This window comes from Dryobates pubescens, chromosome 11 (assembly GCF_014839835.1).
Source record: "Dryobates pubescens isolate bDryPub1 chromosome 11, bDryPub1.pri, whole genome shotgun sequence".
In the NCBI taxonomy this organism is placed as follows: Eukaryota; Metazoa; Chordata; class Aves; order Piciformes; family Picidae; genus Dryobates; species Dryobates pubescens.
In genome coordinates this window covers 9,652,505-9,676,438 of record NC_071622.1, presented here as the reverse complement: position 1 = coordinate 9,676,438, position 23,934 = coordinate 9,652,505, and the positions used below count along the sequence as shown (strand labels likewise).

General features: G+C 41.6%; 2 protein-coding genes across 2 annotated transcripts; one reads left to right on the top strand and one right to left on the bottom strand.

Moving 5' to 3' along the window:
* Positions 1 to 2,120: 2,120 nt before the first annotated feature.
* Positions 2,121 to 3,591, bottom strand: METTL18 (methyltransferase like 18). The gene has a single exon (XM_009909314.2). It carries the CDS (start codon positions 3,479 to 3,481, stop codon positions 2,474 to 2,476), a length of 1,008 nt encoding a protein of 335 aa, XP_009907616.2. The 5' UTR covers positions 3,482 to 3,591; the 3' UTR covers positions 2,121 to 2,473.
* Positions 3,592 to 4,687: 1,096 nt separating this feature from the next.
* On the top strand, positions 4,688 to 23,433 carry FIRRM (FIGNL1 interacting regulator of recombination and mitosis). Its single transcript, XM_009902014.2, has 23 exons — positions 4,688 to 4,727; positions 5,346 to 5,434; positions 6,137 to 6,241; positions 6,775 to 6,915; positions 8,116 to 8,278; positions 8,846 to 8,930; positions 9,446 to 9,584; positions 10,418 to 10,498; positions 11,444 to 11,508; positions 13,189 to 13,337; positions 14,195 to 14,303; positions 14,813 to 14,999; positions 15,995 to 16,077; positions 16,653 to 16,704; positions 17,022 to 17,111; positions 17,705 to 17,890; positions 18,751 to 18,873; positions 19,719 to 19,814; positions 20,909 to 21,022; positions 21,458 to 21,562; positions 21,857 to 21,937; positions 22,702 to 22,812; positions 23,108 to 23,433. The coding sequence occupies exons 2-23, from the start codon at positions 5,369 to 5,371 to the stop codon at positions 23,291 to 23,293; spliced, it is 2,517 nt and encodes an 838-aa protein (XP_009900316.2). The 5' UTR covers positions 4,688 to 4,727; positions 5,346 to 5,368; the 3' UTR covers positions 23,294 to 23,433.
* Positions 23,434 to 23,934: the final 501 nt, after the last annotated feature.

The window sequence follows — 23,934 nt, the reverse complement described above, 5'->3', positions numbered from 1 at the left end:
AAGGGACCTCTGGAGATCTAGACTAACACTCCAGCTAATGCAGGTATGCCTAGATCTATCCCCAGTTCCGTTTAAAACCTTCTTCCACAGTTTAAATGAACATTACCATCCAATTTTACTTTGTTTCCAGCTTTCCAGTTTTGACAGGGAAAAAACATTAACAATTGTTTATTGATCTGTCAAAGCTAAAACTTCCTTTTGTTCCACAATCTATAGTCAGCAGTTGTCTATCATCACTAAGTGTCAGAGCTGATGCAGAAAAATTCCAAAGCGCAATCACAGTCCTGGCACACCTGCCTGATTTTTCCTTTACCCTCCTAGAAGACAGCAGGTTAAATAGTTTCCAATGCATCCCTTTAAAATAGTGTACTTACAGTTGTTTTTGAAACAACAGGCTCTCCTGTTAAGTACAGGAAATCCTCTATGACTCTGTCCTTATAACAGCATGGTTAAAATAGGAGTCTTGCAGTTGACTTTCACAGCCTTCAGTGACGGGAACTTTACGCAATAAAGTGGTTTGGATCACTACTGTACTTAAGTGTCTTTCCATCCCATTGGACTATTGTCCTTTCTTCCCTACACTGATTATCCCTACATCCCTACATCTACTACAGTGGTTTACTGTCTTGACTTTTCTATTTCTGTGAAGGCATGCAGTGAATGACAGCTGCAGTGATGATGAGTTGTACCTCTTAAGAGTTGTCTGCTTTTTGTCCAGTTGTAGTTAACAGAAAATATGCATTTAATTTTTTTGTGTGTGTGAATTATAGCATTACAGATTGATAGGGATAAGAAGGGACCTCTGGAGAGCTAATCCAATCCATCCACCTAGAGCAGGTTGCACAGTAAGGTGTCCAGGTGGGTTTTGAATGACTCCAGTGACAGAGACTTCACCACCTCTCCAGGCAGCTCATTCCACTGCATCACCACCCTCAAAGTAAAGAAGTTCCTCCTCATGTTTAGATGGAACTTCTTTGTTCAGGTTTGTCCATTAACTCTAGTGCTGCCACTGGATACCACTGGAAAAAAGACTGGTCTCATCCTCCTGACACCCATCCTTTAAGTATTTACAAGCATTGGTAAGATCCCCCCACTTAGTCTTCTCTTAGCTAAAAAAGCCCCAGGTCCTCAGCCCATTTTCATGAGAGATATTCTAGTCCCCTAATCACCTTTGTAGCCCTTTGTTGTATCCTCTCAAGCAGTTCCCTGTCCTTGAATCAGGGAGCCCAGAACTTGATACAGTACTCCAGTACTCCAGATGAGGCCTCATCAGGGCACAGTAAACGGGGTAAGATAACCTCCTTTAACCTGCTTGTTTGTTGGTGATATTCAGCACTTGGGAGCAGGTTTTGAAGTTCTTTTGCTTTGTCTGCATTTTTGGAAATAGAATTTCTTGAGCAATATCACTATCTTCAGCCTAGAACACAGGAGTGCCTGGTCCACAGGTGTTGCTCAACTCTTGCTGCCCTGTCCAACTGCTGGCAAGACTGAAAAGGTGTGAGCATTCAGAAATACTACCAGCAAGTTTTGAAAATGGGTCTCAGTGCATGGGCAGCTAATTGCTGGAAAAATCTTGCTAAAAAGCCATTCAGCAATCTAATTAGCAGCCTGCTATAATCATGCACTGTACCTCCCTTCCCAGCTGCCTTTGCCTTAAACTCTATTTCCATTCAACTAAGCCTTGAAGGTACCCAGAGTTCAGTTCTGTCATCCCCTGGTTTCTTGGCCTGCACTTGTAGATTTATTTGGAACTTCTCTAATGCAGAGTCTTCTATCAACTCAGCTTTTGAAACAAATTAATTTCTAAAATAATTTTGGCTTTTCGCAATTACTTGCTAAAATTTTGAGTGATAGGTCAACATCTGAATGTGAACATTCACAGACCACACCAGTAAATATTCCCTGGTACACTTTTTCAAAGGCTTCACCAAGTCATGTGGATGTTACACATGCAAACGTTAGAAAGATCTGCGAGATGGTGAGCAGAACAGAACGCAGTTAAGTACACTCACATCTCCCTCTGGTGGCAGAGCAGCAGACCACACAACTTGTGTTTCCAGTCCAGTCTGGTATCTGCTGCTGCAGTTAAACTGCATGTGAGCTGAGAGCCCAACCCTTCAGGCCTGCTTCCTGCACACTATTAAGAGTGCTGAATGATTTTGTTCAGGCTGTGCTAGGGACAGTTTCAGCACTGCCAAAGAATGAGAGAGGGGAACTGGGGACAGCAACTTACTTAACTTTTAAATCCATACCAATGACAATTAATTGGCATAAACAGGTGCTGGTTTAGGCAAAAAGCCTTCTTTTAATGGAAAACCAGAATCAGAGACATCCTCCTAGTCAGATATCAGGATCTGTCAAATACTTCAACAGCAAGCATCCTTAATCTGTCAAACCAGAGTAACTCAGCAGAGGAAAATGCAGAGATATGAGGATTATAACATTTTAAGATATTTTTGAAGGACCACTGGCTTTAACTGGAACCTTTAAAGGCCATTTCCAGAATACATCGCTGCAGTCCTTTATCAATCGTTTTAACCACGCTGCTCCTAAAGACATTTCTTTCTTCAACAAACTTCTCAAAGAGGTAGATACCTCCACCAACCCCAAAGTAATGCACTTTGCTTGCCAAATACACGCGGCCATTTGTATCCAGGAGCTGAGACAGCATGTCATGCAAAGCACTGTAGTAGTCAGGATTATAGATGGTCTCAGATGTGAGGATTAGATCATACTTTGAAAAGGGTTTGCTGCTGCTTAACAGAAGCTGGGTGACTGCAGACCACTCTCCAGAAAAAAATCTGCATTTGGTGAGCGCATCAGGTAAGCACTCCGCTGCCTTGGGCCTCTTTGAAGGAGGCTTGCTGGTTTTTCTGTCATCTCCATGGCACTCACTCATACAGTTAGCCACTGCATTAGGCAAGGTTATTTTGTCAATCACTGTGCTGTTGTAGTCCTGAAAATGGACTTTTTCAGCTTTACCCCTTAAAGCAGCAATTCCCAGCAGCCCAGCCCCGCAGCCAAGGTCCAATATGGTCTTGCCAGCTACCTGTATTTCAGCCTCAGAAAGGTAGTCCATGAGATCAAAGGTGCATTCCCAGATCTTTAGTCCTCCTTCATAGACTCCTGGGATGAGATCAGAATGAGAAGAAACACTTTTAGACACAATGCCTTCTTCATCAGCACCATTCAAACATGTAATTTCCACTGCAGACATCTTTACATAATACAGGTCTGATACAGTTTCCAGGACTTTATCTTCCAATAGTTTGTTAAGATCTTCAGGAATATCATGCTCCTTGGCAGCTTTAAGGCAGAACTTTTTCTTTGGTGGCTCATCTTGATGGTTTCCAGTGGCAGTTTGCTTGCTCTTCTCTGTGGATGCCTGCTTGTGTTTTGCAGAGCTCAGCTCTGTCTCATCATGAGTGTCTGCTTCATTGTTCTCATTTTCATCAGTAAAAAAATTAAATCGAAAATCCATTTTCAGGAGTAACAGTAGGAAAAAAAGAAGTCACCTTATTTTTTTACAGACAGAACCACTCATCTATCTCATCTATGGGCTAAAATGACGCTTTTTGTTGTTGGGTGTGTGGGTTTGGTTTTTGTTTTTTTAAATGTTTTTCTTTAGTTTTCCTTCGGGGGAATTTCCTGGCGGGTAGACTATCAGACGTTCTGCCAACGAGTCAGGTGAATTACTCCTGGAAATAGAGCAAATAATTTTAGGTATCGTTAACCTGCCAAATATTAGCACAAACAAACTGATTGTAGCACTCTAATTTTTAATTTAAAAATCCCCAAGCAAACCCCTAACACATAAATTTATGAAAGGACAAGTGTTAGGAGTGACCACGCTTCTCACGGAAGGTGGATGTAGGCAGGGAAATGAGGACAGCTTCATATTCCGGTGAACTCACATTTCAGACGCCCAGTGACGTGCCCAGAGGCTGCTAAAGCTTTCCCTTCCCTGCACCTCGGCTGAAGCACGGGGACCAGGCACGGCCATCCGCCGCGTTACCCGTCCCGGTTATGCCCGTACCGACCCTCAGCAGCCGGCCACCGCAGCCCCGCTTCACCGCACGCAGCGGCGGCTCCTTCCGCTTCCTGCCGCGGGGGCTGCTGGGAGAGCGGAGCTGAATTTTTCCCGCCACTGCCCATCCCTGAGGCGAGCGGAGTCGGCGCCATGTCCCAAACAGATCCCGAGCTGCTCCTCCAAGAGCTGGGAGGCTGGGACTTCGATCTTTGCCGCCGCGAATTGCCCGCCGTCCTGCCCCGACTCATTATATCCTTCCTGGGAGGGCGGTTCGGCTTGGGTGGCAGTGGGGACGGGGGAGGGCTCCGAGATGGGGGGCGGGGGGCGTTTCTTTTTCAGCAGGGCTGACACAGGACCGAAAAGCTGGTATTTCACTAGAAATGAGTACAGCCTGTCGCTGAAAGTAAAGGTTCATGATAGAGAACCGCGTGTGGTTCATCTTTCTGTGTCGGTAACGCCCCTCCCCAGCTCCCTCAAGTAGTACCCGTGCGGGTACCGAGTTACATCTGCCTGCACTGGTCATTTCAGAGCATCCCTGCACATTTCACATGATAGATGAGGTCTCAATGGGACGCTGAGAGAAAAGCGGCTGCGATTTCTGCAGATGCTTTAAAGTCAGAACCTTAGAACGAGTTGGAGTTTCTTTAACGTTTTTACTCTCTGTATCAAGAGTCTGAAGACTGGACTGAGCATCTTCGTAAGTGGTGACCAAGAAGTGCCTTTTCTTCCTACCGGTTGTATTGCGATTGCATTATAAATTCAGCATTGTTTAAAAGCACTTAAGCAATAACTAGTGACTTCTACAGTCTTCTGCAATCCTGCTGCACTCAGCATGTTACAGCAATTGCATGCTGAATGACCTTTATAGAAACCCTTAAAGAATCTATATGTGTAAAGATGCTTTTTCCTTCCCACTACTGATTTTTAGATACTCGAAAGACTATGGAGGGTTTTTGGCAGTTATCTTACATGTAGCAAAACTCTGGTAGTGATAAGAAAATGAGGCTGATAAGTAACTGTAAGAAGTCTTGCTAGCATTCACTGTTATGTTGCATATTCATTGCAATCAGAATATTAAATGTACAACTATTTTCAGTTTGGAAAATCTTAATTCCATGGGTGAACAATGGTGCTCAGCCTTCAACGAAGTGTAATGGTTTTATGCTTGTTGGAGCTGTTCCTTGCTTTTTCCGGTAATGCTTAAGTGTCAGATCAAATACCTGATCTGTTTCTGTTTGCATTTATTATGGTAGGTTGCTACATCTATTTGATCATCATATGTTTTTGTGTAATGCTTAAATGTTTTGCTTTGTAGGTGTTTTGAGGATCCTGACTGAAATGTTTTTGCCCCATATCAGCCTCACAGATTTAGAACAAACTTTTTTCTCAAAAGTATTACCTAAGGTATGGCAGCTTCTATTGAATATGGAATTTGCAGTCAGTCCAGTGCTAAAACCTGCTTAGAATGCAATGATTCTTTTCTTGAGGTCTCTTGATAAAATTATTGTCTTGGATACAAAACTTGCTATTTAAATTTTACCCTTCAAAAGGTTTAAGAGTTTTGTATCGGATTGTTTCTGTGATTATTGCCCTTCTTTATAGTAGGGAAAGAGTTGGACATAAGATGTTCTGCCTGCAAGTACCTCGCTGCCTTTGCACTCTCAGCAGTAACACTCATCAAATATCCAAAGGCCTCTGCCAAAGTCAAATGACTGTGGCTTGCAGGTCTTTATGTATTCAAACTGTTAACAATCATTCTTAACAAAAAAGCCTAAACAAACATTCTTAGTTTTTCTGACACAAAATGAAAATACTTTTGAAAGTGTGGTTTTAACTAAGTGAAAAATGTTTGGTAGTATGAAGCACATATTTGAAGCAAATTAGCTGGGAAGTTTGTTTTTCAAACAGATTTTAGCAAAAATAGGAGCTGCAGTAGCTTCTGTCTATACTTTATGATTTCAGTACTGAAAAGGGTTATTTTCTCCTCTAAGTTATCTCAGTAGCTCACAACTCTGTGACAAGAAAGTAAGCAGACTGAAAATGATGTTACTATTTGTGTGTGTACATGTATAAGTAACATGTTCAAGTTTTATAATGGTCTTACAGACTCTACAGATATTTGATAACTTGATGTATGAATTATCCAGTGAGGCCAAAGGATTAACCAAACAGAATACAGAGTTATGCAGCACCATAAGGAATCTTCTACAGGCAAGTCCCCTGAAATAAGCTGTTGGAGGAATATTTGCATTGTTGTTTGATTTTACTTAAACAATTAAGAGGGTTTTAGAATGTTTTTGTTAGCTGCTAGCTTACTGGTTAAAATTCCATTTGATATTCCTTTGCAGATGAAGGTCAATTAACATTTTGTGAATGATTTGATTACATTTAGTGTGTGATTCCAATCAGAATAAAAAATAAATAAATCTCAAGTTCTTAAGGATTTCATCCTCCATATTTACAGAACGAATCTGGCACCTATTTATGGAGTCACTTAGTTCAGAGTTTTAAAACTTCTGTACATTTGAGAACAGCAATCAAAAGAAATATGAAGCTCTGAAAGCCTCTGGAAATCTCTGGAATTGCCTGATATTATTTTACGGAGCTTCATTTATCTGTAGCAAACTACTTGAACTTTAAATGTCATAACAATGTAGGTGCAGTTCAGCTAAGAAAAGGTGCTTTTGAAATTACTGCAGAAGTGAAAAGTGTTGCTTATTGTTGCTGTTTATTCTTGCTTTAAGACTGTGGTGCAGCTGCTGGAAACTCTGACTGGCTGTGTCCGCTACATCTGCTCACTGCAGGAGTGTGTGTCCCTGGAGAGCATCCGCACCCTACCGTCCTCCGTGCTGTATGTAATAAAGAGCAGCTTCACACATTGCAAGGTAGGTCTGTGTTAGGAGAACAATTCTTACTCTGGTTGGTTGGCTTTTAGGAAACACTCACTTTGTAGGTAGATCCTGTTTTGAAGTAGTGTTATTGTCAAATTATTAATCTTCATTTTATTCTGTAAACTATTTAACAACTACATTTAAATTACTCCGTGCAGAAGCACAGGGAGGATTTTCCAGCTGCCTGCTCAGGAAATCTGGCCTGGTGGTGAGAGGAGCAGGATCTCCTGTTTCCATATTTGCACCAATGTAATTTGAACGTTCTGCTTGTGAATGTAGGCTTTCTGTGATAGCTGCTTCTGATAGCTGCTGTATTTCCAGAGCTATAAATTGTTACCAAAATCGTGCTACTTAACCTTATGTCTGTGAAGTTCCAAAGTAGATTGAAAACTGAGATCAGCGTTTTCACATTGGTTGTGATGAGTGTCTTACATCAGTTTCAGATGCAACAGCAATTCCCCCTAAAGCAGTGAAAATGAAACAAGGACACAACAGCTGGCCTTCCTTTTCATTTTTCAATTAGTCTTTCTTATGTGACCATTTATATCCCCCTGTGCCAGGGGAGGTTTAGACTGGATGTTAGGAAGAAATTCTTCACAGAGAGAGTGATTGGCCATTGGAATGTGTTGCCCAGGGAGGTGGTGGAGTCACCATCATTGGAGGTGTTTAGGAGGAGACTTGATGGGGTGCTTGGTTGCATGGTTTAGTTGATTGGGTGGTGTTGGATGATGGGTTGGACACGATGATCTTGAAGTTCTCTTCCAACCTGGTCTGGTCTATTCTATTCTGGTCTATTCTATTCGTTTTCCACATCAGGATTCAAACTCAGCTGCCGTAACATTTATCTAACAATTCTGATTTGGAAGTGTTGGGAAATACTTGGAATGCTTCTTCCTTTGGTACTAATACAGTCCTGTTTTGTTCAGAAATGTAATCTTAGGCTTGTACATAGAGACCTAATGCAAAGCCCACGAAACTTACTAGAGCCAGGCAGGGTTCATCAGTTGTTGAGGCTTCAGGTGAATAGCGTTTCATATTAGCAAACTGGGTGGCAGCAGAAGCTACAGGTCTGGCTGTGTGTTGAGTTTAAGTAGCTACAGCTGTGCCTTGTTCTTTTTTGGTGTTTTCAGCGTGTGAAAAATCAGGTTGTGATTCCTGAACTTTTTATTTGAACCTCCATTTTTTTTCCTAAAGGACAGTGAATCAGTGTACTGTGGGCACCTGCACTTGATTTCAGACCTCCTTCAAGCTGTGTTCAAGGCAACTTACTCTCTTCAGAAGCAGTTGATGGAATTACTTGATAACATTTCCATGGACTCTGCTTCTACTGAAGATAACATCACAGATATGGTCTCAGGTATATATGGATTGAACACTTTTCTAAGTCTTGTACAATCTTTTTTTTTTTTTTTTCCTATGGAGACTATATCTGAATTTTAAAAACAAGGTTGTGAGCATGCTGAGTTCCTGCTGTCCTTACCAGCCTTTCTGAAGAAAGTATAATTTCTTCCCCAAAAGGGTTGTCAAGCCTCAGAAACAGGCTGCCCAAGGCAGTGGCGGAGTTGCCATTCCTGGAGGGGTTTAAAAGCCATGTAGATGCAGTGCTGAGGGACATGGTTTAGTGGTAACCTGGCAGTGCTGGCTTCCTGATCTTAAAAGGCTTTTCCAGCCTAAACAATTTTATGATTCTGTGATTTTGAAGCTTGAAGTAATTCCATTTTTTTCCTCAAACTTCCTCTGTGGGCTGGGTTGTGTCATGCAGGTTTGTAGGAAAGAGGCAGCACTGACCCATTTTCCTGATTCGGTGTCAATGCAGTGGTATTCCCTTGTGCTTGTGATTGCAGCTATTTTCCTAGGAGGAGCATAGTTGTGAAGTCATGACCCTTATTTAACTGAATTGTTGCTCTTCTTATTTCCTCCTCAGTAATCCATACTGTGCTGGAGATCTCCTCTGTCATTGCCAATATGGACCATGCTCTTCATGCCAATACATGGAAGTTCATAATCAAGTATGTCAGTGGACTCTTTGGATTTTATTGCAATAGAAACAAACTGTTATTTTAAATGTTTCAATAGCTTTATGTTGAGAGTTTCAAATGAAACTGAAATTACAGAATTCAGTCTGGCTAGTAAGTAAATGTAGAGATTTATTTTAGCAATATAACTTGTAAGAGGTATTAAAGGCACTGTCACTGAAGGTAGGTAGAAATCATGCGTGAAAAGCAGTAGAAGCTTGAATTGTATCACAGTGCAGAAAGAAACTTGAAACACTGTTGTCTGAGTAAATAATCTTAAGAGGTCTGAGCTGCAGTTTTGTGGATGCTTTTGGCTTGAATTGTGCTGCCTTGCACTTGGGCCCCGCTGCTTCAATTGTGACTGCGAGGAGGGTTGTTCTCTCTCAGTTTCTGGGTTTGGTGCATGTGGATATTGCAGCAGGCAGGGTTGTGTAAAACCCTAAATAGAAAAATTACTTATTTGGATCACATCTGTCAAGTAAATATCTGGTGTTATTCTTGTCTTTTAGGCAAAGCCTGAAGCATCATTCTCTACTTCAGTGTCATCTGAAACACAGTGACATCCTCAGTGACCTCTGCAAGGACACTCTGTTTTCTTTTCACTCCTGTTTGCAACTGGCTGAGCAAATGAAGATGTCGCAGAGAGAGGTGAATGAAAAAGCTCCCAAAGCTGCCATTGCACTTGGGGAGGAGAAATGCTTTGTGGTTTGTTGCTTCCAGTGTTGTTTTGGGGTTGTTTTCTGTGTTGCGTTTTGTTTGTAGTTTTGGGTTTGTTTTTTTAACTTTGTGTGGTAAGCAGAATACCTTGTTCTTTTGGAACTGTGTGAAAGTGAAGCCCATAACTTTGTTTAGGTTGGGGATGTTTTCATGAAAATAAGATTCCAACATAGTCTGAGGAAATTTTTATTTTTAAAAATAATGTCCTGCATGGGAAATGTTTCCCAAGGTCAATCAAAAGATCACCTTTCAATTTTGAATATCACTATAAAAACAGAATAGAATAGGAGTAACCAGGTTGGAAGAGACTTTTGAGATCATTTGAGTCCAACCCATCATCCAACACTATCTAATCAACTAAACCATGGCACCAAGCCCCGCTTCAAGTCTCTTCCTAAACACCTCCAGCTCCCTGGGCAGCCCATTCCAATGGCAAATCACTCTTTCTATGAAGAACTTCTTCCTAACATCCAGCCTAAACCTCCCCTGGTGCAGCTTGAGACTGTGTCCTCTTGTTCTGGTGCTGGTTGCCTGGGAAAAGAGGCCAACCCCCACCTGGCTACAACCTTCCTTCAGGTACTTGTAGGCAGCAAAATGTTGAGGTATACTGAAGCTCTTTAGGTTTTCCCCCCTTATAGAGTCTGCAGAGGGTCAAGTTTAAAAATAGCACTTGAACAATGTTAGCAAACTAACTTCCCTTTTTTATTGTATTACTTTGCACATCAAGTTTTAGAACTGCCCCCTGTTTTTTTTCCTCTGGACAGGAGGGCACTGACCTTAGGCTGTTCCAGAAGACAGTCAAGCTGTGCCGGTTCTTTGCTAATTCCCTTGTACACTACACCAAGGTAGGTTTTAATGCTTGGATTCTATGTTAGTATTAAATCTAAGCCTCTGGAATAATTTTATACTGCATAATACCTTAGCAATCTATGACTACACTTCATGGGTGGTACAGTGAACATCCGTGTGCAACCTGCTTGTAGTTCTCCCCCCTACATATACTCACCAGCCTGAGTAGGATTACAGTTGCAATTTAACAGAGAAACAAACAAGAATGATAAACTGTTACAAGTGATGTCACTGAGGAGCTGGTAGGAGATGTCCAGGCTTTAAAAACAGTCTTGAGTCAGTGCAATAGTACCTTTTACCTGGAAGAATTAAGCAGATGAAACATGTTGTCGAGTCTTCAGAATTTCTATTTATTCCAACCATTGAAAATGACTTGGCAGCAATAGGAGGAAATGCTCCTGTGCTGCTGTTAGCTCTGATACCAACTTCCCCCACTTTTCCTAGCCCTTGAACTCCATTTCTGGGTCTTATTTTTCTCATTGTCAGAAGATAAGCTGTAAATCTACACATTTTAAGAATGCATATGCAAATTTTGCTCTTTAAGAACAGCAGTGGTGGTGTATTCTGCATCTGTTCTGTTGCATGGAGTAAAAGCAGGGGGAGGCTTTGGCTTTTGGGTTTTTCTGGGGACCCAAAATGACTATTATTATGTCAGGATAAAACAGCCTTACAGCATGTATGAGAGCACTTCATATTTTTGCAGCTCTCTGTGGCTGTTACAACTCTACTTACCAATGTTTTCTACATCAGCCTATGAATTTTTACCTACACTATGTATACATGTACTGTAATTGATCTTAGGAATCTGTTTAGGGTTTGGTTTGTGCTGTGGATGGTTAGGACTTCACCATTTTTTGCAGATACAGCAAGAACAGAAAGAAGGTGTCTTTAGTGATGTATTTTATGTTAAAAGTACCACTCAAAATTAATGGCTTTTGCAGGAATTTCTTTCTTTCTTCTCTGATTCGTGTTCTCAGTTACATCAGCTCTTTCTTCAGATACACAGGTGAGTGACGTACAGGAAACTGATTATTGGTAGTATCTTAATAATATCTCCATGTTGCATTCTTAAAGTCACAAGTGTTTTGAGATGTAAAAATACAGTTCTTTTTCTAGAGCTGGTGCCTTCCCCCCTCTCCCCAGGTACAGAAATCTATTTTTTTTTTTTTTTAATAAATTTGGCCTCTCTGTGTGATATTAATTCCCTTAACCCCATTCTTGACCAGTGCTGTCATGGCTTTTTTGAAATCATGTTAACATTTGCTAAGTTGTGTGCAATGTGCAGATTGATTGTCTGGGGCACTGGGTCTGCTGATGCAAGTTCATTTGAAGATTCTCATTCCTGAAGTCAAAATCTAGTTCCCGAGTCCTTCTTGAAGGTAGGATTTGCCCTGTGGTCACCTTGCAATGATAGTTAAACCGCAGCAACCCAGCAGGGTACCTGCCACTTTAAGACAAGCAGCAGTGTGAAGTTGGTCAAAGCATGCAGAGCCACAGCAATTCAGAATTGCCATTCCCTAGTAATCAAATTCCTCTCTATGTCATGTATAACTGAACTCCCAATACTTTCTTTCTATCCTAAATTCTAGTGAAAGAGAAAATCCAAGACTAAATGCAGGTATCAGCAGCAACACTTGACAGATTGCTTCTTCTTCAAGACAAAGTATGGAAACATTTGTCCTGAGGAGAGAGAGGATCAGAAACAGAATCCTCTTAGAAACAGTTTTCTCACAGCTGTTCTGTTGTGTTTATGATCTTGTGAAATTTCACAAAAGGACTCTGTGGTTCTTCTGGAAGCAAAAGCTTTTTTCAATGTTCTGCTTATAAAGCACAGCAGTCTGCAGGCAGCTTTTAATTTTTCTTTGAAAAGTTCTGTTCCATTGTTGCAGTAATGGTGAAGAGGCAGAGTTTATATCAGAGGGCTGATTTCAGTCCTCCTCTAGGAATTGAAACCAGGTTCTGTGGTGAGATGAGTTTGCTGCATGTTTCACTGCAGGAGTGGGCAAATACTTGTATTTACAAGTTTCCTCTTGTCACTTCAGCTACCTTGCAGATCTTCCTCAAGTGGAAGATTGTAAGCTTTTATTCACTCATCAAAGCTAAGCAGGATTTTTGTGTAGGAAGGTAGTATTTTTGCAGTCACTTCATAAGCTGTAAAGGTAGAAGGTTTTAATTTCTTGATCTCTTTTCCTTTGTTTTCATATCACTTTGTTGTTTTTTGTTGTTTCCCCCCCCCTTTCTCCTTTATGGTCCAGGGATTTTTTTTTCCCCTAAAAAAAATATGGTACCATTTTATTAGCATCATGTGTTGAATTAGTGTCGCCACATTTATGATTGTGTGTATACAGGTGTTTTAATGGCCTCTCATTGCTTGGCCTTTTTTGTGTGTGTGTGATTCAGTATATTCTTTCTCGTATCTGTTACATATTTTACACACACTTTCTGTGGAGCTTGTAAGGTTTTCTTTCAATATTCAGTAAAATATTGGATCGTGATGCTTTGTTCAAAGGCTGGAAGCACAGCTGTAACTCTCAGGCCACAATATATATTCTAACATGGGGGAGCATTTTCTGTCCTTTATTTCCCAACAAGAGGGAAATAATGAATTTGCCTTTTTTTTTTGCAGTTCTTTTGAAAAATAATGCTAAAGAGAATATTTAGTTTGTGGTTTTTTGTCCCTCCTCAGCAAATTTCCTCCCAGTCTTTATGCTCCAGAGATCTCTGAAGTCCATCGAGATGAAATATCCCGGGTTTTTCTTGTGGCTCTGGACCCTCTCATCAGCCAGCTCCTTCCTTCGAGCCCTTTAATGGAGCAGGTGTTAAGTGAGAAGTTAGGTGGGTTGAAAACACAGCTACCACTGCTATAATGCTATGTAAGCATCCCTAAGGGAACAAGATTGATACTCTTTTATGGGCCAAAGTAGTATTTTTGTCCTGGTTTGCTTGTCTCTAATTCTTTTGTAAGTTCTGTGGTACAGGTAGTTGCACCTTAACTCAGATGAATATTTTAATAACAGGTAGTTGGTGGTGGTGTTGAATGCATATTTTCCAAAGCACTCACAATCACCTCTATGTTAACCTGGTTAATGAAAATCCTGTCAGTTCTGCTGTTTTGCATAATTTCAATCCACTTTTGTCACAGACTTTCAAAGTAGGTTTAATGTTTTGCTGCTGTTCCATTGGTGGGGGAAGACAGCTGTGTTTTCCTGAATTAAGTCTTTTCTGTGTAAAGCAGAATGCCTCCAAACTGCAAAATTGTGAGCTTTTTCAGACATAGCACAATTTCTGCCTTGTCCAACATGTCAACAGTTCTGAGATAGCTGGCTGACTTCTCTCCCATGTGCATACTCTGACTTCATGATTATCCTCACACACTTAGAAGAAAAATTCCTATTTCCAGTGCTTCCAAGGAGACTGGAATCATGAGGCATCCAGATCATAACTCCTTTGCAGCAGCTTGTAGTGACAGTTCAGAACTGGAATCATTTATATTCTACCTGCTAGAGTATTTACTTTTTCTCTTCAAACAATGTTGATGAAGAAATGTTCATTTTTTTTTGCCCCAGCTGTGTCTCTGAATGATTTTTTTTTTTTTTACTGAGAACTTTTCTAACTTACCAGTTGTTCAGTTTGTCACTTGATATATTTACCAGGGCAAATGGCATCACATTTCAAAATAAAAACTTCTGCAGGTCTCCTTCCTGAGCAGCAGCTCCCCCAGTGTCTCCTCCTGATTACCATAATGGACAAGCTGTCCTCTCAGCCTGAAGATGTGCAAACTCTCTGGATCACAGGAAAAAGGTACTAGAAAGGTTTTCATTGTAGTTCTTCACCACAGCAACCAGTCTATACAGGCAAACAGAAGGACTTAGCTGCTGGGGGTTCTCCTGAAACCAAATAGTTAAATCCATCAGACTCAGTGGATTTACATCCTTATACTGGGCAGAGGGAGGACCAACCTCTGATATATTCAGGGCTGCAGGGATGAAGGCTACAGAGCCAGAGATGGCTTTGTTTTTTAAGAAAAGGAATATAATTTGAATGTTTCCAGGATAAGAAGAGAAAGATGTATGTAATTTGTTGATACTTCACTAAGTTAAAATCTTGTGTTTTTATGCCTGAAACCTGAATTTGTGAAAGAGGAGGGTAATCAGGAACATCAATACAGTGTAAAAGCACTGAAGTTACTGCCATCATTTCTGGTCAGAGATTCTGTAGCATGGATGTTGCTTGTGGGATTTGGGATTTGCATAACTGTAAGCCAACTGTTTTCCCCCCGCCACCTATCTTTTTCTCTTTTACCTTTGCAGCCAGTCCTTGTTTTCAGCTCTCTTCTTCAGTTTCCAGCACTGTTCTGCTGAGCTTTCTCTCCCTGTTTGTTTGCCAGAGGTGATCAGTACAGGACAGGCAGCAGTTCCCATCACTTTCTATCACTATGTCTGCATCCACCTGTGTTCCTTCATTGCTTCCATGCTCCCATCACACTTTCATCAGCTGGTAAGATTGAGTTTTGCTTATCATCTCTTCAGCTGCTGTGATGCCTTGTTTAAAAAGGGATGAATTCTTGCTCATGATCTAGCTCTAAAGAGGTGAAGTTCCATAGAGCACAGCTATGATACAGCCACTTAACTGGAGTTCAGTTTTACAGCAAATATCACTTCTGGGAAAGAGGAAAATAAAGCTTCATACACACTCTGAAGAACTTCAGTGGTAGTGGAAATTTTTGTTCTCCTTGGGAGAGGGCAGGTCCAGATGTTATGAAAGTGTAGTGCTTTCCTTTCTACAGCATTCAATGTGTATTAAATGTACCTGATTTTGTTAGTCTATACTGTCAAGTAATAAAATGGCATTTAATATTTAGAGTAGATGATATTGTTTAGGGTAGATTATATTGTGCTTTCAGCTAAGAAAAAAATTAAATGGCAAAAAACAAAATTTCTTTTTCAACTTCAAAGGAGTATTTTGGGCTTTGATTTTATGTTGTGTAATGCTTTTATAAGTTTCTGCATTTGTTACCATACATAGCAACAGAACCTTCAGATAAATGTAAAGCTTCATGAAGTTAAGAGCTGGGTTCTTTTTCTGAATGGTACATTCATCTTTCAGATATTTTCCCTAAAGAGAAAAAGGTTTTACTTGGTTTTGAGTAAGCTGCCAAGAAAGCTGGCAAGAAAATTTGCAGTACATTGGTTTAAAAAAATGAATACAATATTGTATTTATTATCCTTTATATGTATCAAAGAATGCATGTGATGAAGGGTTTTGACAAGCAAATGATCTTCAGCCCACTGAAAGAAAGTGCATTCAGCTGTGCACAACTAAATGTGGCCGCTTGGTGGTGTAGCTGAATATAGAGCGTGAAAGTGAGTTCTTAAAGCATTCTAAATTGGCTAAGCTGAAAATCTTACTAGGTGTTCTGGTAATTAGTGGAGTTAAAATAATAGGCCTACCATCTGCTTCTGCATGAATTCAGATATAGGTTTTCTCTTCAGGAGTATGCTCTGTTGGATGCTGTGCTGGGTTCTAGTATGATCACATCTCTACTAGCAATGGACTCATGGTGCTTCCTTGCCCGGTAAGATGCTTTTGTTACAGCTCAAACAGGACTTCCACAGGTCCAGTTTAGTTCTGTTGTTGTACATGATTCCTTGAGAGGGATTTTTTTTTTTTTTATAATGGGATTATTTTCAGATCTAGAGCATATTGTGAAAACTAGGAGCAGAAGTGGCTTAATCGTTTTTACACTGACTTAAGCAAGGGAAAGTACACCATTTCCTTTCCTGTTATTCAGTAATTTGGGTGTGGAATAGAATCAAAGAAAATACTAGGTTGGAAGGGATCTCTTGACATCATCTAGTCCCAACCCTCTGCAATAAGCAGGGACATTGCCAATTAGATCAGTTTGCTCAGAGCCCCATCAAGCCTGACTTTGAATGTCACCAGGGATGGGGCCTCCACCACCATCCTGGGCAACTTGTTCTAGTGTTCCACCCTCATAGTAAACTTCATGGTTGTCTGAAGTAAACTGTGGCTGTGCATACCACGTGTAAATATGATAGAGGAAACATCTGTCTCTCAGAAAAGATTAATAACATTTTGGCCTGAAAAAGAGTAGGAAGTGCAGGCTCAAAGCTTGTCTCTGCATTCCAGGTATGGAACATCTGAACTTTGTGCTCACCATGTCACTGTCATTGCCCACTTGGTAAGAACCACACCGACGTTTGCAATTTACTATCGGTTTCAATCCTAGGTCTGAAAAGACCAAAGTCAGGATTTTTTTTTTCTTTTCTTTTCACCAGATCCCAGTGGAGATGGTTTTAATTCTTCAAATCTGGTTAATAATTAGCAGAAGCAGTACTGTGAAAGCATAAACAGTATGCCTGGTGTTTCCAACATGTCTTGTTTAGTGTGTCACTTGCTCTGATCCCACGTAGTAACTCTCAGAGCATTCTGTAGAGAATTCACTTGCTGAGCAATTTTTTTCCTTAATGAGATTCATTATTCTTTACCCTAATTCAGGTAAAGTCTTGGCCCAGTGACTGTTACCAGGTCTCTGCCTTGGGTGTCCTGCTGAGGCGTATGCTGTTCTTGATGCCTCCAGATCATCAGGCAAGTTTAGCACCACTACCTTTAGCCTCGAATAGAAGAGATTTGACTCAGTGGCCTCTGTTAGAATATCCTCTTGCAGCTGAGTGCTCACTTGATGTACCCAGCACTGCTTTCTAATTACTTCATTGTAGTAGATCCCAATTTGTGCAGATGTGCTCCTTAGAACCAGACACAGACCTTTCTAAGGGAAGTCTTACTGGGTGGCAGTGAGATGCTGCTTCTTATTAAGCATGAAAACACATCTCACAGCTTCAGCAAATCAGGATCTCCTGTTCTTTCATCTGTGACTGGTTGTCCACAAATCTTCTCAAGTCACTGGATACAAGGAGTAGTAACATTTCTTGTCAGTACCTCTATATACCTTAGGGAGGCAAAAGCACTTCCTTCTACTTAATATGGCCATTGCTTCAAGCAGCTGAAAGAATAAGTTGCTTAATCGGTCTGATGGCCATGCATGTGACAAGGAAGGTGGCAGTTCTAGAAGGTTTATATAGAAAAAGTTGTATTTTTATTTAACAAAAGCTTTTATGCTTTCTGACAGATTATTAAGTTATTTGCTGGTCTGTTTAGTTCTTGTTAACTTTTGTTTGCAGGTAGAATTTGCTCACCGGTTTCATCCCCAAGAAGTGGAGAACTTGGCCGTGTGGCAGCACGTATCCCTCAAGGCCCTGCATCCCAGCCTGAGGAAACAAGTGGCTTGTCAGCTCTGTGTGGCTGGGCTCACACAATGCCAGCGGTGGCTGAGCAGCAGCTGTGCTCTGGGAGAGCTCCAGCCTGTGGTAAAGGGGCTTTGGCTCACTGTGTTAAAATGGGTGAACTCTAGATTTCCAAACTGTAAGAATTCTGTTGCCATCCCCTCAGTTCTATTTCTCTGGGGGTTGCAGAGATTTCTGTTTGTTGTTTTTTTGTTGTTTGTTTTTTTCCCCATGCCTACTTAGCATGTGCATCAGGAAGAATTCTCATTTTCATGTTCTCTTCTAGTACATAGCACCTTAGGACCCTCTGCTCTAAGGGTGGCAGCAGAGGTGATTGTTTGCTCTCTGGACGAGCAGGTGGATTTTTCTTCAGAATTCCCAATTTCTGCTCTGTTATGCAATTACTTCCAAGTTTTGAAGTCCTGGCTCGTGTTATGTGAGATCAAATCTGGACAATGCTCACTGGCCTCCTTGGTGAAGTGTGAAACCAGAGGCTTCCACATGAAGTATCTGCTGCCAGCTTTCACCTGCTGATGCAGCTCATGACTGTAGCACCATGTGAAACTCACAGAACTAAGGGATGCTTCCTTTGCTTTGGAAGCTCTTTTGGCCAGTGGCCTGGTGGATTAGCTGTATTCAGTATTCAGTATCACTAAGGTTGGAAGAGACCTCAAAGATCATCGAGTCCAACCTGTCACCACAGACCTCATGACTAGAGTAGGGAGGCCACTACTGGCCACTGCAGGCTTGAACTCACAACCTTCCCATTAAGGGTCTTATGTGCTACCAACTGAGCCACATTTCGCCACTGTACTGTACAGCTGGCACAGCACATTGGGCTCCATGCCATCTTGTATCATTTTAGATATTTAATATGAGCCTGGGTTTTGGTTTATTTTACATGTGGGTCTTTTTGTCTTTCTTACACATTTTTTTCCTGCTAGAATACTGCTCTTTCTGTCCTGCTGACTGCTTGCAGTTTTGCTGGTGACACCCTGGAGGCAGAACTTCAGGCATCTGTCTTGAGAGTGCTTGGTCAGTTCTGGACTTTTCTCCAGGCTAAACAGGTAAGAGAATTTGCTGCTCCAACACTGAAAGCACAGTGGTTGTGAGAGGCTGCTTTGTTGTGTATTTGTTGCTAAGCTGTGTTACTGAAAACTGGAGCTTTTCTGTTAAAGCACAGTGTAACTGCTGCCCATCTGCTCTCAGCTGGTTTTTGTATGAGGCATGTGTGTGCTCTGGGAGGTGAGGCTTGAATGTCCCCAAATGTATGGCTCCTTGTTACTCCATCTATCACTGTCAGATTCAGACCTGATTAACAAGAAGTCTGACATACCTCGCTCTGATTTATGCCAGTTAAAACTTGGCCATGTAAAATCTTCATTGTGAACAGAATTCCTGGTGATTTAATGGCATAGCACATGAAAACTCACAGAGCTAGTAACCCTCTTCCCACATTTGGGACAAAGGAGGTAAGGTGACTGTATACCTGTTTGTGTCTGCAGTTGCAGTAGAGAAAAAAAGAATTGCCATGGTTCATACTCCAGACAGTTTGAAAGTTGGGGGGGAAGAGCCACCATTGTGCCCCTTAGAGGTCTCTTCCAACCTCAGCCATTCTGAGAAGATGCCAAGTAAAAATAAATAGTTTCAATAACCTGTAGCTGTTAGTGAGTGGAAGAATGAGATGAGGGGTAGGAAATACTACTACTAATAAAGTGGTGTTATCAATATTTCTAGGCAGTGACGTTTTATGTGACTTCTAATATTTATCTTGCTGCTCACAATGTGATCTTGTGTGTGTGTGTGAAGTTAGCCCTAAGGATTTTGGAACACTTCTGTAACTTAAAGAATTTGAAGTAGTAACTCCACAAGCTAAACTGCAGCCATACTGATACCTTGTGATCTGTTGAAGGTCTCGGAGGAGCCATGTCTCCAGCAGACACTGTGTTTATTACTTCACCTGTCGGAATTTTTCATCCAAGCATTAGATGCTCAACTGATCACTCAGGTAAAAACAAAACAAAACCCATGAAAACAAATCAACCAAAAATCCAAAGCAAACAACCAACAAAACAAAACCAAAACAAACAACACAAAACTCCCCACAACCCCCCCACACCCCAAACTTTTGAATAATTTCCTTAATGAAAACCAACTTCTTTGTGATTTAATAAATTATTCCAGAGTTTGTCCTTCACTTAGCACATGGAAGTTCCTGGTTTTTTTTTTACTTTTTTTTTTTTCTTCTTTGATTACTTTTCTGGCCTTTAAACCAAGGATATGGCACTTTGGTTATTGTTTTGAGAATCCCCGTATGGTGTAAGGTAACAGAGGTCTGTGGCTATGCTATAGAGCATGCTTGTTTCTTTCTGAAATGAATGCTACAGCTTTATCCTAGCCAGTTTTCTATAATGTGTGGTACACCACCTTTTGTTTTCAGTTTTCTAAAAGCAGTGTTCCCAGATTTACAGATAGGATAGAATAGACCAGACCAGGTTGGAAGAGACCTTCAAGATCATCATGTCCAGATCATCCAACACCACCCAACCAACTAAACCATGCAACCAAGCACCCTGTCAAGTCTCCTCCTGAACACCTCCAGGGATGGTGACTCCACCACCTCCTCGGGCAGCCCATTCCAATGGGCAATCACTCTCTCTGTATAGAACTTCCTCCTAACCTCCAGCCTAAACCTCCCCTGGTGCAGCCTGAGACTGTGTCCTCTTGTTCTGGTACTAGTTGCCTGGGAGAAGAGACCAACCTTCGCCTGTCTACAACCCCCCTTCAGGTAGTTATAGACAGCAATAAGGTCACCCCTGAGTCTCCTCTTCTCCAGGCTAAGCAACCCCAGCTCCCTCAGCCTCTCCTTATAGGGCTTGTGTTCCAAGCCCCTCACCAACTTTGTTGCCCTTCTCTGGACACCCTCCAGCAACTCAACATCCTTCCTAAACTGAGGAGCCCAGAACTGGACACAGTACTCGAGGTGCAGCCTAACCAGTGCAGTGTACAGAGGCAGAATGACCTCCCTGTTCCTGCTGGCCACACTGTTCCTGATGCACCTGCACTGTCTGATGGTGCTTTGCTGGGGTTTGTTTTCTGCAGGTGTTTGTGCTGCAGTCTTCCCTCTTCCAGCTGGATCCACCCGATCATGTTCGTCTAGCGGTGGTGGATTTTCTCTCTTCAATGGGAAAGGTGTTTATACCACAAGAAGCACAGGTAAATGGCCTTAGTGAAATTCTCCAGTCTTGATGAAAAGTTCTATTTATATATAAAGTTAAAAAACCCAAGTTCACTAAATACCTACAAGAATGCCAGGACAGCATCATCTTGGAGACTTAGTAATGGTCTATGGGAGTTCTATTTTCCATTGAGACATGCAGAATGCATGCAAGATGCCTGGTTTGTTCATTTGCTTGTTGCTTCTCACCAGTTAGAAAGGGCTGGCATTTGAACCTCCAAGAAAGAACAGAACTTGTCACCTCCCTGACAGTGGTTTGTTTGGGTGGTAGCACTCTGGCATTTCATGAACCTGTCCCTTGACCTTAAAGTAATTCTTTTATCAATAAATTGCTTTTTATTTGTAATAAATCACGATTGTAATGTAGACACAACTCACTCTGTGGAACTGATAGGTATTTGTTCCACTTCCAGAGGCAAGTTGTACCCCAGCTATTGTGTTTGTTTGCTTCTCTGCTCACTGACCAGACCTGGCTGGTTCAGCAACATGCACTGGAGGCATTCACACGTTTTGCAGAGGTAAGCACAGCAGAACTCTGGCTGCAGGCTCTTTTAACATACAAGGGTTCTTCTGAATCTGTCTTAAATGTTTGCTGCTCTTCACTTATCAGTTTGGATCTTAGTGTTACAGATGCTGTTGTGCATCAGAAGTAATGAGGGCTGATGCAGTCTTAAGTGATTCAGGAGCTGGAAGTGGAGGAAGATAAAGCATTGGTTGCAACAGGGAAGGGACTGTCACAGAAACATTTTTTTTACCTTGTTGCTTTGTTAGTATTGATGTACTGAACAACTATCACTCGACATTTCTGACAGGAAACGAGCCATGTAGATGTTGTTCCTCAGTGCCTGAATTCTGAAGAAGCTAAGAACAAGGTCGTTAGTTTCCTGGCTAAGGTATGTGTCTTGGTGGACCCATTTACTGCTCTCATAGTTGATGTTCTACACAGCCATTATAAGCAGTACACACCCTTTGTCTACACCTGCATCATCTGCATGGTGATTAAATAAGTTTAAAACAAGTGATTTTTGTTAACTGGGATCTGGGTGAACTTTCCTACTTGCTTTAATCAGTAGATTTAACAACTACCCTTCCTATGCACACTGCTCTTCCAGTACTGGCTAATGTCAGTTGAAGTGCTTTACTATTCCCTCTTTAAATGACCAAAAAAATAATTTAAGCACAACACTAACTATGCTAGCAGAACAGTTACCTCTTCAAAAGTCAGGGATTTCATAATTTGGTTTGTGTGATTTCCTCCCCTGTTACTCCTGGATCAGTTTCTGAAAGCTAAATGAACTTGTGTGAAACATCTGAGTCCTTGCAGATGAGGAAAAACACCCTTAGGAAGTAGATGTCTCTTCATGCAGAATAGAGATGGGGGGTGCAGAGGGGGTGGTTATCATGTTGTAACCAAAGGCAGAGGGAACTGGGTGAGCAGCTTTTGACAAGTAGATAATTTGCTAATGAACTGATGGCTACCAGTGATGCTACACCAAAGCTGTAGATAACTTCAGTCTCTTGCTCAGAAGTTTGTGAGATGCTAGATTTGCCTAAGATCTCTCCTGCCCTCCCCTTTGTTCTGGCATATAAACAGAGCCTATGAAGGGGTGGTAATGCTGCCTTGGCTTAGTTACCTCCCCTGGGGCTTTCTCCCTAGATGAGGCAAGTGGAAGAGCCAAGGGAAGCACGAACAGAACGCCTGAAGCAGGAAAGGATTATCTGCAGTGCACAGCTGAAAATGGATGGAGAACTGGAGTCCACAGGAGAGGTAAGTGCCCTTCTTTAAATCATCTAGGCTCTACTGTCAGTTTCTGAAACATCTGAAGAGGTTTGAGATGGTCTTGCTGCCCTCCATGTCCTAAGAAAAAAGGTTTATGTGCCCTCCTGGCCCTTAGTATTATACCTGAATGCTCTGTACTGCCTGCCAGCTGGCAAGGACTCTCACAAGGCAGGGGAAGAATCTCTTGCAGCTCATCTCTAGCTAAAGGTTTTCTTGCATTTGGATGAACACTAATCATTTCTGTAGAACATTACAAATGTCTCATGTTTACTTAAATCTGCAGCCTCTGGCAAAAAGAGCATGTCATCCACCCTCTGAGGAGCAGTATAAGGCAGCAGTAGGCACGATGGAGAGAGCAGTGGAAGCCGTGAAGCTGCTGCTCCAGAAAGGTTCACCCCCTGCTTGGCTTGCAGTGAAACTGGAGGCTCTACATACAGCTGTAGCCACCCTCAGAGACAGTGTACGGTAAGGTGCTCAGCAGGTCTGAGACAGTAACACAGCTCAGCTCCCTCTTGTGAGGGATGAGATGCCTTTGCACATGACTGCTGGAGAAGAAAAAGCTGTGATGCAGGACCATGCTCTGCTGGGTCTTGGTTAATGTGCAAAAAGGACATGTTTACCTGGATTTCATAGCTACCTGGCTGGAAGGACTGATATGTTTTAATGGACACTGTTGTGCATCCAAGCTGTCATTTTGTATAGTGCTGGCGCAGAGCTCACTTTCCTAAGCTATTGTGTGCTGATAAACATTTCATGGGATTGTATTTTCAATACACAGATGTTTGAGTTGGTTCTAACAGTAACCTTTGTTTCTGTCCTGTACAGGTCACCAGGCAGTAGGTTTTTATCTTAATTTTACAATACATTCAATAACAATTTAAGGCTCTCTATAGCGGTCTCTGAATGTACCTCTGCTGCTTGTTCCTGTCCCCACTAGGGTCAGCTCATGACAATCTTTACTGGTCACAGGGAGCAGAAAGCAAGGGGCACTTAAGCAGTTTGCATGCAGTGGTCTTTCAGTGCACTGTTCCTCCCACCTCATGTGCCATCCACTCACAGAATTGTATCAACAGAAACAAATAAGTTGAGTAAAGTGTACATTCATCTTAA

Excerpts from the sequence above, each read along its gene's own strand:
- METTL18 (XM_009909314.2), bottom strand. The coding sequence starts at position 3,481 with ATGGATTTTCGATTTAATTTTTTTACTGATGAAAATGAGAACAATGAA.
- FIRRM (XM_009902014.2), top strand. The coding sequence starts at position 5,369 with ATGTTTTTGCCCCATATCAGCCTCACAGATTTAGAACAAACTTTTTTC. Across the intron at positions 16,078-16,652 it reads TCATGGTGCTTCCTTGCCCG|GTATGGAACATCTGAACTTT; the intron begins GTAAGATGCTTT and ends TCTGCATTCCAG. Across the intron at positions 19,815-20,908 it reads ATGCTCAACTGATCACTCAG|GTGTTTGTGCTGCAGTCTTC; the intron begins GTAAAAACAAAA and ends TGTTTTCTGCAG.